The sequence below is a fragment of the Cryptomeria japonica genome, chromosome 1 (assembly GCF_030272615.1).
Source record: "Cryptomeria japonica chromosome 1, Sugi_1.0, whole genome shotgun sequence".
NCBI lineage: Eukaryota > Viridiplantae > Streptophyta > Pinopsida > Cupressales > Cupressaceae > Cryptomeria > Cryptomeria japonica.
In genome coordinates, this window is record NC_081405.1 from 22832259 (window position 1) to 22849461 (window position 17203).

Consider the following 17203-nt stretch of genomic DNA (forward strand, 5'->3'; position numbering starts at 1 on the left):
AAGCACCCTATTGCGATTTCCTTTCCAACCTCTACAATGGTTGATTGTTGGCGAAATCACATTCATAAGAGGATGAATAAGGAGACATGAATAGGGAGGGCAGATAAAAGCACATTACTAGGTAGACCACCACATGCTAGATGTCCAATGTGCCTGACACTTGGGACCAAGAGAGTGAGTGTCCCCTCTTGGACTTAGTGTGAGGATTGCTTCCGGCCAACCTATCATGCTCCCTCTTTCAAACCTATTGTGATTGAATACTAAAAATGAATATAGGTGTAACATGGCTTATCTAATGAATTATGATGATTATACATACTGGTACTCATATGTGTGATTACTGACCCTAATAGAAATAATTGGATTTATGAGTTGCATATACATATTGTCTGATATGATTGCTGGACCTAAATTAGGAGTTATCTTGTTAAAAGTCATTCTAATTGGTAAAGTTATATCTCTAACTATCTTACAATTTTTATTTTAATGGAATTTGTGATTCTAGGGCAAATTTAGGGAAATCCAAAAAAGGGGACATTACAGATAGGGCACTATGAACAATGAACATTGAATACCATAAATAACAGCACTAAAATTGCCAGCAAACTATATGGTGGGATCATTTCTTCTATTTGAGAAGATGAATAAAAATACAAGGTGCTAGTATGTCTTCTGTTCGAAAAAAGAATAGAAAACGTTGTATGAAAGGCATAATAAACTACCAGTACATATCAGATTTTACAAAAAGTATTAGCATTTCAAAGACAAAGGTACAGTGGAAAACCAGCATATCTTCTAGGAACAGCTATGAGCTGGCTTCATTAGAGTATAGTGGTCAGATACAACTGGTCATTTGTATCTCTATCTTTAGGGTTTTGATGGTTCTGAGGCCCATTAGTTAGCTTCACTTCCAGTCAGTGTAGGGGCAAGTGTGACATTCCTTGCATCTAAAGGGAGCTTCAGCATAAGAGAATCCTATTGGATTGTCTGGCCTTCTTGCAGCCATTTGCTGCTTGTTCTTTTGAATCACCTCAACAAGCTGCTCTCTAGCTTTTCCAGTGATTTAACAATTGCTCAATTGCCTCAGTCCTACTGTATAGGTTGAGAAGATTTCACCTATGAAGACAGAAGCACCATTTGACCGTTTCCCATGTCAAAAGGTTGTATTTTTTCCCCTGTTCATTTCTGTTACCTATCATCTACTAAGGCATCTTAATTTCAATCCAGTGGCATCTCATGATATAGAATAGTTTGTTTAGCATGAAACTGGAAGCATCGCACAAAATCAAACCGAAAGTAATGTTTCAATAATAAGATTCCATTCCAAACACCCTCTTCACCAATTTCCTCCCAAACAATATAAATTTTGCAAATATATAGAAAGTCTTTGGAATGTTCAACTTTAGGAGATAACTATCCAAGAAAAGGGTGTCCTATGAAGAAAAAAGGGAAAGAAGGAATAGTTGTTACACAAATGACCATATTAGGTCAATGGGACGCAATTAGTAAAACCAGTCATGAAATAGGAAGTGCAAGGGTAGAGAGCTCCTCAATTGTAAAAAATAGCATAGCACAAGTACAAAAGAATGGTAAACAAAACAAGGGTAAACCTAAAGTGGTTAACCCCATTCTATAAACATACTACAAGTAGCCAGAGCCCTATGAGCAAAACTCCCTAGATGAAGCATGGAGTTATGTGGATGAAAGCAGATGATATAAGAAAGTAGGGAACCCATTGCATCATCATCTATCACCACAAAAGGGCTAATACAAGGTATAAGAATACTTATTCTGACAACTCTAGTGATTACTTTAAAGAAAACCTAAACGCAGAAAGCCAATTAATAGAAATGACAATAGATTGAAGGAAAAGAGTGGTCTTGAAATACAAACAATGTCATTGTCTAATGGTTCCCGACAAGACAATTCTCTCTAAAGAACAAAGTACCAAAATCCAATTTTTGTAGGTTCTACAACTTAAGATACTGTCTGAGGAAAATATGAGAGCAAGTCAATCCTCCAGCATTGATCTCACCTTGTATATAGATGTATTCATTACATCCATTTAAAAATAATACAGAAACTTCAGATATCAAAAAAGGCTCTTTATGTATTTGACATGGAATCTCAATCAGGTGAGCATTTGGTCATCACTGAAAGTTATCTCACACATACTAACAAAAAATGATACTTAAGGTACTTCAAAGAATGTCTATAACTCACCTGCCGACGAGATACTTTATTAGCACGACCTTCCTTGCCCAAATCAATATCCACAAGGTTATCCTGTGTAACCCTTCCTATTGTCACCTGCATCATACAAATGAGTCCCCTGAGAGATATATTAAGAACCAAATTTAATGGAAATAATATCAGACAGCAGTTTGAGATTGTGAAATCGGCAAGTATAAAAGATAATTCTTCAAAATTAGAATGAAAAAAGTACATTTAGTAAAGGTATTACATGCCAAAATTTATCAATGCTCCAAGTGCAATAGTATTGATAGGTTCTTAAACTTAACAGGAATTAAAAAAATGCAGTAGAATTAGAATAAACTTTTAACAGATTACAAGATGTTATAAACTTATAACTAAACAGATAAATTGGAAGTGAGAAAGTATGAAATTACTGATTTGAATTGGGAAAAATTGAAGTATTATGAAGTTATCAAAGTGCAGTATTTGAAGAAAGTGATAAATTAGAGGCTTCTTACATATTGGAATCAACAGCATGAGAGGAGAAATAGCTAGTGGATGAAATTTGTAGGAAACAATTTATGACAACCCATAACATGGGCCTTTTCAGGACCAAAAGACATGGTTATCCTAAAGAACACATACTCTAACTGAACCTATGAACACTGACCACAAAACAGATTTGATCTCCAATATATACAAGCCAACTAATATGTGTAATTTGATTTACATGATCGAAGGGCTCTATTCAAAAAATAACTACTTGTTTTGTTTGGATAAATCACAGAGACTACTGAGTTAACTGCACCAATAGACCCATAAACACTTTGTAAGTTCAAAATTAGCATTCATCACAACAAGTAAATTAACTATTTTAAGTCTGTCCTGCATGAGTGCATTCTTACTATAAATAGCACACATGTGATTTCTTAACCTATGTTGCTGGTTTGGATTCAGGTCCAGAAGATGATTGGTTTCCCAGTCAAGTTATATATACCAATGTTCAATCAATATGCATGGTTGGATCCCCACTAGTAGTACTTTCAAGATGGCAGTCTCAAAAGTAAATGTGCTTCAAGATGATTGTTTTACAATTAAATTCATGTTAGGTCCTGGGGTACAAGAAATTCCCAGTCAATCTGCCTACCAATGTTTGGCAAAAGGAACAGGTGGTTCCTAGCTAGTATGTGGAGGCAGCACAAATTGGTTGAGTGATGAATGCAATCAGCATATGTAATTACCTGGTTCTTGTGTATATGAAGCTTCGTAGAGAAGCAAAGTCTTCACTAGATAAGCCTAGTGTGGATCACAAACTTTTTCCAAGATGGAATGATGAGGCTGCAGCAGCAAAGTGTTGTTCCTGATGCAGCAAAGAACTTTGCTCCAAGTAATGATGAAGATAATTCTGTCACCAATTATGAACTAGGTGGGTATATTTTCTTGACAAATAATTTCCTCATTGCTTGAAAATTATGGATTGATATCGGGTTGTGGAAAGAGAAAAGCATCACATCCACTGGGGATTCACAGAGCCAGGTCAAAGGTCAAGCAAGCAAGGATAAATGCTAGTAGTTGAAGGCTTGATACAGCAGATGAAGTTTTCCACTGCTGTCAAGGCAAGGACAACATTTTTAAATTGGTCAAGGATTTCATGAGTGATTAACGTAGGCAATCCTCACATAGGCAATCCAGAAAGAGCATGGGCATCCAATGAAGGATGTGGACTTGTTTGTAAGGGTTATTAGTGGTGGAAATCCCATCACTGGGATATTTGTTAAGAGACTAACCTACTACAGCTAAGGCTGTAATTTCAATGCATTGCCTCTTGAAACTGCAATGCAATAGCCTAGCCAATCTTAAAAATAATTGGCAAGGCAATATCAGTTTATGTCACTGTAATGTAATAGCCTAGCCAGTCTTGAAAGTAATAAATTACTAACATGCTTGAAAAATCTGCATAGGACACTACTTTGATCCCAGTGAAGATTTCTTAATATTTTTTGTTAACTTTATGAGACTGCATGAAAAAGCCTGTTAGTGACACTGTTGGTAGTGAAATCTTCAGAGAGCTAATCATATTGATAATAGATTACTACCTACCATAAAACGTCTGCATAAGACACTAATTTGATCCCAGGGTATATTTCTTTGCTATCTTTATCAAACTGTATGAAAATGCACATCAGTCGGACTGGTGATGGTGAAATCTTCAGAGACTCTTATGTTCAGTAAGAAGGATGCAGACTTCAGAATATCAAAACTGCAGATGAACCATTTACAAGAACACCATACAGAACATTATAAGCAATCCTAGTAATGGTGTACAGTCACTTGTAAAGATGCAGTAAAGAGCTCCAGACCTCTAATTGATCTCAATGGACTAATGATCACATTTAAGCACACAGTCATAACATGTTTGATCTCCAATATTACAATGAAGCATCGTTGTCTCCCACAAAAAAGAAAGGAACCAAACCAATTGCCTTTATGGATTGGAATGTAAAGAATGATTATGTAGTGATACCAGTTAGTACTACATAATAACCAGCAATATCAATTTTACCAAATTGCAAGGTTTCTTTATATACAAACTTAGAACAGCTTATAGAATGAGCCATCTACGGATTAATAGGAAGTCATATGGATTCCATAGTTTGATCCTTCAAATAAATTTTCCATACCTCATTTTTTTTAATAAAATATCGTAAATGGCACCCATAAAAGATTGCATATGCTCCATTGGAAGCAAGTGATCTTTGCATGGCTGAATTGGCAGTTTGTTCTAATCTGATGATGACCTTCCTATGTTGCTTGTACATGCGTTTAGATTCTGCATGACCAAAGAGTATTTCATACCTTTAACACAATCTCAGACTAATATGCTATGATGAAAAGAAACTGCAAATTAGCAAAGAAACAATTTTGGACATCAACAGAGAATAAACAACTGCAATCAAGCAATTAATTTTGAATCAGGAACAGAAGATCAACCAGCTGCTTTAACCATAGAAGCAAATATCTTTCTCAGGATTATCTTAGCAAACCAAAAGATAAAGATATTTTCAATCTCTCAGCATATCATCAGGAAAATATAAGGAACCCAAAAAATACAGAAAAATTCAAAAACAAAAGAGAAATAACTGATATTTTTTACATTTCTAACCATCCTAATTGCATACAGAGTGAGAAAATCTAAGTAAACATGAGTCTACACCATGAATATCAAAATATGGATTTCCCTCATTGATTTTGAGATCACTGATTACAGTACACACTGCATAGGGCATACAGACATAGTTCAACTTCAAAGTTAAAATCTTTAAAATCAATAATACACTACAAACTACAAATGTCAAAATCTTCAAAATCAATAATATACTAAAAAATACAAATGTCAGGCTACGAAGTAACATAAAGTGAACGGTGTACAATTTACAAAGCACACAAAACAATCTCATAAAAGAATACAGTATAGTTCATGATACTGAAGTCGCATCATTCTGTTTACAAATAATCTGATTCAGCAGCTCCTGATCAAATGCCTCAATCATCCTAAAGATATCAAAAACAATTGATGTGCGTCAAAAACCACACACCCTAAAATCCAGTTAGTTATGTTGTATAAGATCAGAGCTGTTTGCAGTCTAAATGAGAAAAAAATTGCAGATTGCTGCCTTAGAAGGTGAAAATCAAAAAAATTTAAAAACTTGGAGCATCTCAGAAAAATCAGAAAATTATGACAAAATGTCAGCCAAAATATTGGAAAAAAAATGATGAATAACTCAATTAAATATTGGTAACCAATGTTTTGGGAAAATGTTGTGATTTTTTGGTGAAAATATCAGTATCTGGTCCAAGATCCGCTATATGACAAGATATTGCAATATTTTCACACAATCTGCTTCTATGGTTTTAACCAACAAGAAATAACTTTCCAAATTTGGTAGGAAATTCATGCCATCCAGCTTAAGGATAATTTGGCAATGAGTTTCTAAGCATTAGAGGTAAATTTATTGCATAAATGCATGGTGGGGAAACAATGGAGAGTGTTGGGAAAGCCTATATAAAATACAAGGAAAGTTGCAAATATGGTCATTACCATCATTGACGTCAATAGATGTGCTGCATGTTGTTGTCAAGTGCAAAATATTGCTGAATTAATCAGGGAGATTGTTGCAGATGTTGACATGTTAACACTGAAGCAGATCATTTTTTCTTTCATGGCTGGATGATCTGAAACACTCTTTGGAGCGCTCTGTTGCAATCTAGGGTTTGCACTTACCTGATTAGGGTTTACCATTTTTCCGTATGCCCCTTAGCCAATTTCATGCCCTGGTTTATTTTTGTTCTATTCAGTCGTTGGCTGGCTCTGGCCTGTAACCAGTTGTTTAAGTAATAGCTTAGCCTTTCACGTCATGAAGATGCTGACCCCGCATTCCTAGCATTACCGGCTACTGCGCACTTGAAATGTTTTTGATTTATACCTAAGTCCTAAGTCCGACATTAATATTTTTGGTGGCCCCAACTAATATCCTTGTCAGTATCTATTGCAATCACTCATTGGTTGTGCACGAAAGCAAGCTCACTCAACCGAGCCCCACTTCGAGCTGCAATAAGATGACAAGTGTCAGGATAGTGTGAGGGTACACTCTGCACATTGTCATTCCCTTGTCAGGTTGCAGGATATAATGAATGTTGTATGCATTGCTTCTAGATTTCAGTCTGATCCGAGAGGAAGTCATGATATTGCTATTAAAAGAATATTCAGCTATTTGGCAGGAACAACAGACTATGGGTTATGGTATCCAAAGGATGATGATTTCAGATTATGTGCCTATTCAGACTCAAATTGGGCAGGAGATGTTGATGACATGAAGAGAACTACAAATGGTGCATTCTTTCTTGGGAAGAAGTTGGTTTCATGGCTTAGCAAGAAACAATCATGCACTTCATTATCTACTGTTGAAGCTGAATATGTAGCTGCTGCAACAAATTGCACTAAGATCTTATGGATGAAGCAAATGTTGAAGGATATAAGGGTAAGGTATGATGAGCCTATTGTTATTCACTGTGATAATACTATTGCTATTGATATGTCAAAGAATCTGGTATTTCATTTCAAATCAAAACACATTTCTATAAGGTATAATTTCTGAAGGAAGAGGTTGAAGCAAAGGAAGTCAGATTGGTTTATGTGCCTACTAAGGAACATATTACAGATATTCTAACAAAACCATTGCCTAAAGATACTTTTGAATATCTCAGAGATCAGTTGGGAGTCACCACCCCTCTGACAAAGACTTAGAGATGTAGGGATGCATCAATCCGATGAGCTTATCAGAAACATCTTCTGATCTGGGTTGATGGGATGATGCTGCTGCTCAGAGGGAGTAGTCAGCTGTTTGGTTTGGCATCAACCCTTTGTCATTGATGTCAAAGGGGGAGGTAGTATTCATGTGAAAAACAAATAATCTTGGGGGGAGAGATATTGTGTTGGTTCTTGATTGTTTGGGGAGATTGTTGGCATTCCTTGGCACTTGGATGTTTTTCACATTTAGTATTTCCATCAATTCCAAAGGGGGAGATTGTTGGAAATAGTGACTATGTGTTGTCATTGATGTCAAAACCATGCTCCGGTTGGATATGGTTCTTACCCAGTTGGTTGTTGTTGTCCTGGTTGGACTTGGTTTTGGCCTGATTTTGATATGGTATCATCAGATCGTTGGTTTTAGTTTTGGATGGTTATTCAGGTTGGTTATATGCTTGTCACATTCAGTTGGTTCATGATTTGGTGCTCCGGAAGCTATCGCTTATGTTTTGGTTTACCAGTTGATATTCTCGGTACCAGTAGGCTTTACCGGTTGGTGATATTCGATGAAATAGTTAAGTGAATTTGGTCCGGCTTATTGAAATGGTTCCTAATGTGTAGAAGGTGTTCTTGATCGTGTCCTAATTGTTTGGTGGCTTCACATTGGTTGGAGTGATGATTTGGTGATTCTATTTGGATACGGTTGGTTATTCTGTGTTATTACACTGAGGGTTTCTACGGGTTGGTGAAATGTGTTGATATTGGTCTTAGCGGAATTTCCGGCGGATATAATTGTTTGGGAATTTGTATTAGGTGCATGCTATGTAATGTAAATCTTAATATTGGTCTGGTGGTATCGTGTGATGTAATTTTTGTAATTATGATTTATGGGTTTAGGGTTTAGTCGACCTTGTTATCAAGGTTGATGATATGTATTTATAGGCGACTTATTCATGTAATTGGGTATGGTGTGGATGGTATGGTATGTATGGTTATGTTTGCATTATCAAAGAGAGGTAATTGTGCGAACAAAGATATATCATTCAACGAAGGGTGTAAAGGATTTAGAGTTGCAGGGCAGATATCTATGCTTAACTGCAACTGTATCAAGCATTAGGAGATGTTATCTTCACAATTCATTTTCTCCGGATTGTAGTCTAATGTTCATGTAAGTCAGTGAGACTTCTTTTTTGTGATGAGCAGTGAGCTCTAGGCGGTTGGCTTGATTGCAAGTGCAATCCCCATTGTAATTATTTCACATATTGTTGCAGAAGTATTATCTAACTGTGGGTAGGGTTTCCCACCATGGTTTTTCCCTTTACCGGGTTTTCCACGTCAAAAATATTGGTGTTGTGTGTTTTGTGCTTTCATGCTTTATCTTCCACTGTGCTATTTATATTGTGCTCTGGTAAATGGTTTATAATCTGCATTAATTGTTTAACTTGTGGAAAACTGATTCAAACCCCCCCCCCCCTCTCTGTTTTCCTCTGGTTCACTATTGGTATGAGAGATTCTAACAGTTGACACTCTTGTTAAAGTGGGGGCTAAATGTAGTATACTAAATTATACCCCTTTACAATTTCACACTTAGTTTGGACCCACTTTGGTGGTTGTTCCTAAGGTGTATCTAATTCGTCTGATTGTGCTCATTTTCAAGATTGTTTATGGTAATTTGGTGCATTCACGTCCTATGTTCAAGCCCAAACTACTAGGACTAGGATGCCAACACTCCCACCCTATACTGGGGCACCCAACACCCTTATCTTGGACTAGGGTGTCCAACGCCCTTATCGAAGCAGTTTATCCCCAAACTTTGAATTGTGAATGTTGGCTTTGTAAGCAGTGGTAAACTATCTTCCAATGTCGACGTTCCCTAGAACCTAAATTTGAAAAGGTGTAAGTTACTTATAAATAGAACTCCCTCTCTCATTTCAAACATCAAGTCACACAATTCAATTCCTATTGAGCACAAGCAACACAATTGAGCATAGATCTGTAATCAAGGAGTCAAGCATTCAAGTCCACATCTTTGTTTCAACAATCATGATCAATCACAATGTGTTCCTTCATGATGACGACATGCATTAACATCTTTCAAGCAACATCAAGCCCTGTTTTAGACTTTAAGCTAAGGGTATCATATCTTCTAAGGCAATATATTATTGTTTCAATCTTTGCCCTTCTAAGGAAAAGATTTGACTTAGACAAGCCCCTATACAACGTAGCACTTTTCCCATGTTTTCATGTGCACAAGTTCAAATCTAGCCATATAGAGTGTTGCAGGTGTGAAAAGAAAATAGTGACAAACATTCTCAGGTTTTTAATAGGAAAAAACACCTGGACTAGGGTGCCCTCCAACTATGTTCAACACTTTGGTTGTATTTCAAAGAAACTGACCTACATGGCCTCCTAATTATGAATCTACAACTTTCTATGTGTGTGGACATGCTCAAACTAGGGTCCAACAACCGTGTTCAATATTTTCAAGCTTAGTTTGTAGCTATAGGTTCCTTTCTACATCCTTTTTCCAAACCCGAACTATTGTTTTGATTTCTAGCTCTATATTTCATTGTTTTTGCTAAAAGTTGTCAATTTCTTGTCATTTAGTATTACATCCCTCTTTTTCATTGATACTATGCTATGTTTTATATGCATCATTATGTGATATTTAATCTAAGTTAATCAAACATTGCTTTGGAATTTCTTATGATAAATGATTTCATTGGACAATTAATGATGTTTCGTATTGCTATCTAATCATATTTCTACATTTAAGAATGATTGTTGCGATTTCGGGCTAACTACATCCTTATGACCTAGTGGTTGCAAGAAACTCATCGTCCTCTGGAAAGGGAGGGGAAGTATCATCAGGTGGAGGAGGTAAAAAGGTGAATGGTTGAGTTGCCATCTGAGTCTCTGTAGCCTGCAAGTATTGGTCATGTCATGTGATATTTGAGTCTAGGTTTGTGAAATCACTAACTAGGTTCCTAGTTTGGTTAGCCCTAGACTACCAGTTAAGTTGTTAGGATTCCTTCTATATTAAGAACTCATGACATTGACTTAAGCCTTTGTATAACTAAGTTCAAAATTAAAAATTGACTTGATAAATCATTTCAAACTTATACTATAATTTAAATGCAATTCATTTAATACATAAATGATTATGTATGTATAGTATAAAGAGTGTGCATATATATATATATATATATATATATATATATATATATATATATATATATATATATATATATATATATATATATATATATATATATATATATATATATATATATATATATATATATATATATATATATATATAAAATAATGTGGTACATAGTCAAACAACTATATGGTGGTAATACTAAGAGTATCGTATGAATCATTCTTTAAATCATGATCAATTTATATATTGGTCGATGGCCATATTTATGTAAGTATGAGCAACCACATGTATATTGGCCATATTTATAAAAGTGTGGTGGTGCCAAACATTTATAATTGGAAGCCACATAATATCGTGGATTTAGATATATATAACCCAGCAACATGGGTGATGGAATTCAATGTATTAGCAAATAGAATCCATTGAAATGAATTTGAAACTCGTTGAAATGAAATGAAATACATATAACTGTTTTGGAATTAAGATCATTGTTGGGTTTTTGAAGTTAGTAGCATAGTAAGGGAATGGAAAGACATTCTAAAGGCTCAAGGCATATGTATGTTAATAAAAACATCGTTTCTCACGAAGCCAAAGACAAAAGACTGCGTTATGGAACAAGTGAAGTGGAGGAACTTTGCTCAAGGAAATTAGAAGGTGCATATAACTATAATGACTTAGTTAGCAGGCATAGAGCCAAGTTATGTTCTATGAATCCATTGTTATTTTGGAAATTGAAAGAAGTTTAACTTAATTAATTTGTTACTGAAAGAAGTGCATTCATGACCTGAGAAAACAGGTCGAATAAGCTCATAATAGCAGCTATTTGTTTATTAACTAAAAAGAGGATAGTATTAAGTTAACCGTGGCCTTGATGTTCTTAATTCAAGGCTAATATTGCAGGGCTTTACACTTTGCTTGAGTCCCTGTTTAAGGAGGCAAAGAGACAAAACAATAGCAAAATCAATATGAAATTGTTCACACACACAACAGAGTTAGAAATAATTCATTTTTACAATCTAAAATTGCAAGCAATGAATACGTATTTTTTCAAACCCTTAAAGGGTAGAAACCTTAGTAGCGGCAATTAATTATTATCATATTAAAGAATGTTGATGCATACAGTTGTATGCTCATTGGTTGTCTAATTAAGCTGAGATAAGCTTGAAAAGAAATAGTGATGATATAGCGTCGGTAGAAATCCTACAGGCCGACTCAGCAAGATCAATTGTGTGAATGGCCTATTGGCCTTACACATTTGATGAATATATCAACTTATATTAATCATTTAATATCTTTATTAAGTCACATATGCATTATCAGGTTTAATGATTAAACATACATTATCGAGTTTGACTTATTGGATTTGTTTCAAACGGGCCGACTTTTGGTTAAAGTCCGCCACCCCTCATTTGAAGGCATGCAATGCTTCATGAGGGCGTGCCTCCTTGATGAGAGCTGACTTTTGGATATCTCCTTTCGACGGATATATATGGACGTGGTCTTCCCTCTTTGGAACAGAGATGAGACAACAAGTTCGATCATAATTAGAGAGATCAAATTCATGTACAAACAAATCAATTGATGGTGAGAAATTTATGTAGCGTGCTCAGGGGTGATGATAAGAGCTTATCGTCTATGGTTGGGAAGGCAACAGATCTGATGTTTGCCTATGGTTAATGAGCACTACCTTAAAATCAACATGGTATCAGAACGGGTTCCTTCTATAGAGCCTAACCGCTTCAAGGTAGATCTTGTGCTCTCAAGGGAAATTCAATCAGAAACAATTGCAGATTTAAGATCTCTTCCAAATCGAAAGGCGACTACAGAGGATAATGCAGCGATTACACTCGCTGACCTCTTCCCTTCACAATGGCATCGGTCAGGCATCTAACCAAATCTGGTGGCAACCAGGGGATCGAGTCTCTGCAGGCCTCGAGAAGAAGTATGATGGCCCAAAATCCTTTGCGTCTCAAGTTCTGTGGGAGAACGCAGACAGCAACCTATGCAAAAAAAGTTCCCTGCTGCCCAATCACACGATTTCGCCCAAGATTTCAAAGCTCGGCATTGTCAGTGCTAAAAGATGTCGGCTTGTGACTTGAACTCGGGCAACTGTGGCTGGAGAGGTTTTTGTGCTCGATACAAATTCTTTGAAGAAGAAGAAAGGGCTAGAGACGGAGCCTGCAGCCCTGTGGAATCGGTACTTGGATGGGCTTTATCACCACAAGGAGCTCAAATTGTATATCGATGTCAGCCAAAATGGGTTTACGGATGAATTCGTGGTGGCGATGGAACCCATGTTTCAAAGCGCTTTTAAGGCCTTGGAAGAGCTTGAGGCTGGTTCGATTGCCAATCCGGATGCATGGTCGAGCATTATTGGCTCAGTAAGTCTAGTATTGGTCCAATTCCTAATTTGCGGCAGCAGATTGATAGAACACTTGACGCTATCTACAAGTTTGCTGACGATATAATCAACGTCAAGGACGGCCTCTTTGCTCAGAGCATCGCCCGATTCTTGTTGTCAGCTTCCCAGTGTGAATTCACTTTGAATTTGGTTTTGGAAGAGTTGCAGAAGGATCCGCGAGCGGCGCAAACGGATGCAAGAGCTGCACGTTGCAATGGCACTGCTCTCAACATGGCCACGGGGCTGGTTGGGGCTTGTGTGCCTAGCACTACTGCCAGACTTATGCTTTTCATTGGCGGTCCCTCTACCCAAGATTTGGGCACTAACAAATCTCTATTCAAGGAAGGAAAATTGCTTGCATTTCTTCACAGAGGAAGAATTGGCATTCAGAGGGAGTCTGACATATCGTCAGAAGTAACCTTGGACGAAGAGGTCAGAAGGTTGATATTTTTGCTTTAGAGGGAGCCTGACATTTCAGCTTCAGAGGGAGCCACGCCATCATGAAGATTTGGTTATTGCGTTTTTCTCTGTGATGGAGAAATTTGAGGTGAAAGCCCTTGTTAATGAGTTCTTCTCCGAGAGAGAGAAGATCGAGGTGCAATCCCTTGTTAATGAGTTCTTCTCTATGAGAGAGAAGTTCTAGGTGCAATCCCTTGTTAATGAGTTCTTCTCTAAGAGAGAGAAGTTCGAGGTGAAATCCCTTGTTAATGAGTTCTTCCCTGTGAGGAGAAGTTCAAGCTGCAATCCATTGTTAATGCATTCTTCTCTAGGAGAAGTTTGAGGTGAAAGCCCTTGTTCCACCCTTTGCGAGTAGGTATGGTGGATCCACCCCCTACGAGTAGGCATGGTGGAGATGCATTCTTCTCTGTGAGAGAAGTTTGAGGTTTCAGCCCTTGTTATGCATTCTTCTCTGTGAGAGAAGTTTGAGGTATGAGCCCTTGTTATGCATTCTTCCTTGTGAGAGAAGTTTGAGGTATCAGCCCTTGTTATGCATTCTTCTCTGGAAGAGAAGTTTGAGGTATCACCCCTTGTTGTGCATTCTTCTCTGTGAGAGAAGTTTGAGGTTCCAGCCCTTGTTCCACCCTCTGCGAGTAGGTATGGTGGATGTCATGTGAGAGACTCCATGACTTAGCATTTGTGTGTATTCACCGTCTCTGGGAGTAGCCATCGTGGTCTAAGGTGAGAAGCTTCTTTCATTCACATGAGTGTAGTCATTATGTTAGTCATCACGATGAGGTGATGTGACTTGTAGAGATTAAGAAGGATTCCTCCCTAGCTAAGAGGGAGTGTTGATGATATAGCGTCGGTAGAAATCCTACAGGCCGACTCAGCAAGATCAAATGTGTGAATGGACTATTGGCTTTACACATTTGATGAATCTATCAACTTATATTAATCCTTCAATATCTTTATTAAGTCACATATGCATCATCAGGTTTAATGATTAAACATACATTATCGAGTTTGACTTATCGGATTTGTTTCAAAGGGGCTGACTTTTTGTCAAAGTCCGCCACCCCTCATTTTAAGGCATACAATGCTTCATGAAGGTCGTGCCTCCTTGATGAGAGCCAACTCTTGCATATCTCATTTCGACGGATATATATGGACGTGGTCTTCCCTCTTTGGAACAAAGATGAGACAGCAAGTTCGATCATAATCGGAGAGATCGAATTCATGTACAAAAAGATCAATTGATGGTGAGAAATTTATGTAGCGTGCTCGGGGGTGATGATAAGAGCTTATCGTTTATGGTTGGGAAGGCAACAGATCTGATGTTTGCATGTGGTTAATGAGCACTACCTTAAAATCAACAATATAGCCGGCTCTAACAATTCATTTGAACTTCGTCTATGCATGATAACCATTCATCTACCCACGAAGAGACAAGATCGATGACTAAAATTTAAATTTTGCAATAATCAATAACAGTTTGAATTTACAAAACCTGATCTAGCCAACATAAAGGCAATTAATAATATTTTCTCGGGTCAACTTCACATGTTACAGCAACAGTTGTAATCGTTCATGGTCAACATGGGTGTGTTGTCTAAGTGTACAGATTGGTATTACTATTTATTGATTATCTTTTGAATTTTAGAAGAGTTAGTGTATAGTGTTCATTCTGTGAAAATGTGTCTGTGACTATGATAAGTAAAATGCTTCATTTCTTGTAGTGGAGCAAGAGCAAAGCAGAAGGTTGATTGATTCACTCAGTACATATCAAAATGACAAAGCATAATTCAGCCTAAGCAAGGTTAATTGGTGCAGAACTTCCTGGCAGAGCTTTCTGTCATTCTTTTGATTCATTATAATAGAGGTTGGTGCCTCCTTATTCTGCCAAGTTGGTGCTCAGTTGTGGGGATTGGTGTCTCCAGTAGGTTGGTGGCTACTAAGTTTTGTATTTGGGGATTGGTGTCTCCTGTGGGTTGGTGCCTACAAAAGTAAAACCATTGTAAAATTTACACTATATTTTATGAGGCTAGATTTGGGCAATAGATCAAAGCAGACTATCTCACCGTGGTTTTCCCCTTAGGGGTTTCCACGTAATCCTGGTGTTCTCTATCTTGCGTGGGTGTTGTGCATTTCTTGCTATTGCCCATGACTGTTCCTGTTGTTGCATTAAGTTGCTGATAAGTTTAATAAGTTGTGAAGTTTCTATTATACTGATTCACCTCCCACCCCACCCCTACACCCAAAGTATATTGGTGTGCTCTTCAAGGAAAAGATGGTGGGAAATTTGGCAGTGAAAATAGAAATGATTTCCATGAATTCCCATTGGATGCATCCATGATATCTTTAAAATTCCAAATCATCAAAATCCTATTCTCTCTTTTTATCAACCATACATATCAAAACCAACTTTTCTGGACAGTGTGTTAGTGTTGACCCATTCTCTACCTAACATTAGTTGCCTTTGATTCAAACAAGTTCTATAGCTTTAGAATTTCTTCTTGCAAAGAATTTTCTCTGTTGTTTTACACAGACATAATTTAAGTTTCTTTGAGCCTCTTGCATTTCTTTTTCCACAAATATTACTATGGTCTAAAGACTAATATGGATGCATTCAGCTTATTATAAAGAATATCTAGTGTTCCTACAAAAAAAAAATAGTGTTCTTACATTTCTTAATGAAGCACAAGCATCCAGGGTTCTCAAAATCCTGCTCACCAGAAAATACTGTTTGATCAAATTTTGGCTTGACTCTTGTATTTGCAGATCCTTTTGCTTTGGTTGAAAGGAGGATCTTGGCCCTTTTGCTGTCTTTTTGAGTCGGGTCAACAGGAGAACTGAGTTGGACACTAAAACTGAAAACTATTCGGAGAAACACACATTCCATCCAATTATATGGGGTTGTGGAGTTTTAAAGACTATCACTCCATTTCGAATTCATTACAATAAAAATCTTTATTATTATTATCGGAAGAGCTGCGATGTCGTGTCGAGTCGCCCCGTGGCCTAGGGTTCCTTCTTCCCCTGGTCATGCAGCCCGAAGCTGGGCGACTATGGCGAAGGGAGGTAGGTCTCGAACCCCCGACTGGGTGTGGAGGCTACTGGCGGTTCTACGGCAGCGTGAAACCAACATCTTTAGATGCTCGGGTTGATGGCTTGCGTCAGAGTTTTGGTTTTCAAACCAACTCTTGGCCCATTTCCAAGAATGGCAGGTGGGAGGGGGGAAGCGTTGGGAGGGAGTTGATCCAGAGGATTTCCCGTTTTCCGCAGGGAGGTGTGTCCCATGGAATGGGCAACCCGGCCCTTTCTGCTATGGCTTTGGTCCCCACGGCCAAATCTACTTCTGTTTTTCTGTCGGAGGAGGTTGAGAAGGAAGTTGAACATAATGAAGTGGTTTTTTCAGAGTTAGGGATTATTGGGCGCTTCATAGGCAGATGGCCGAGTCTTGGTGATTTACACAAATGGATCTCAGTTAATTGGGAACCCTTGGTGGAGGATTATGTTCAGATTTACCCACATGCTCGTGGCTTTTTTGTAGTGGTTTTCCAAAGTGTGGTAGACAGAAACAAAGTCGTTGGCGGTGGTTATTGGAGTTGGGAGGACAAACACGTGTTGATGCTGAAACCGTGGCATCTGGCTTTCAACCCTAAATCGGAGTCCTTTGATCGGACTCCTCTTT

General features: G+C 37.6%; 1 protein-coding gene across 11 annotated transcripts in view; it reads right to left on the reverse strand.

Annotated features, from left to right (window-relative positions):
• The window catches only part of LOC131028707 (uncharacterized), a 148113-nt gene that overhangs the window by 44996 nt on the left and 85914 nt on the right, over positions 1 to 17203 (reverse strand). For 9 of the 11 annotated variants that reach the window (XR_009102637.2, XR_009372039.1, XR_009372038.1 and 6 more), the window contains 2 exons: positions 4878 to 5026; positions 2224 to 2310 (listed from right to left, as the gene is read on the reverse strand). Coding sequence is in view for 6 of the 11 variants with exons in the window: in XM_057959039.2 (XP_057815022.2) it covers positions 2224 to 2310; positions 4878 to 5026 (236 nt within the window). In the remaining 5 variants the exon portion in view is untranslated. Of the gene's footprint in view, positions 1 to 2223; positions 2311 to 4877; positions 5027 to 17203 lie in introns of those variants that run through there. The other 2 variants (XR_009372051.1, XM_057959041.2) reach the window with 1 other exon arrangement.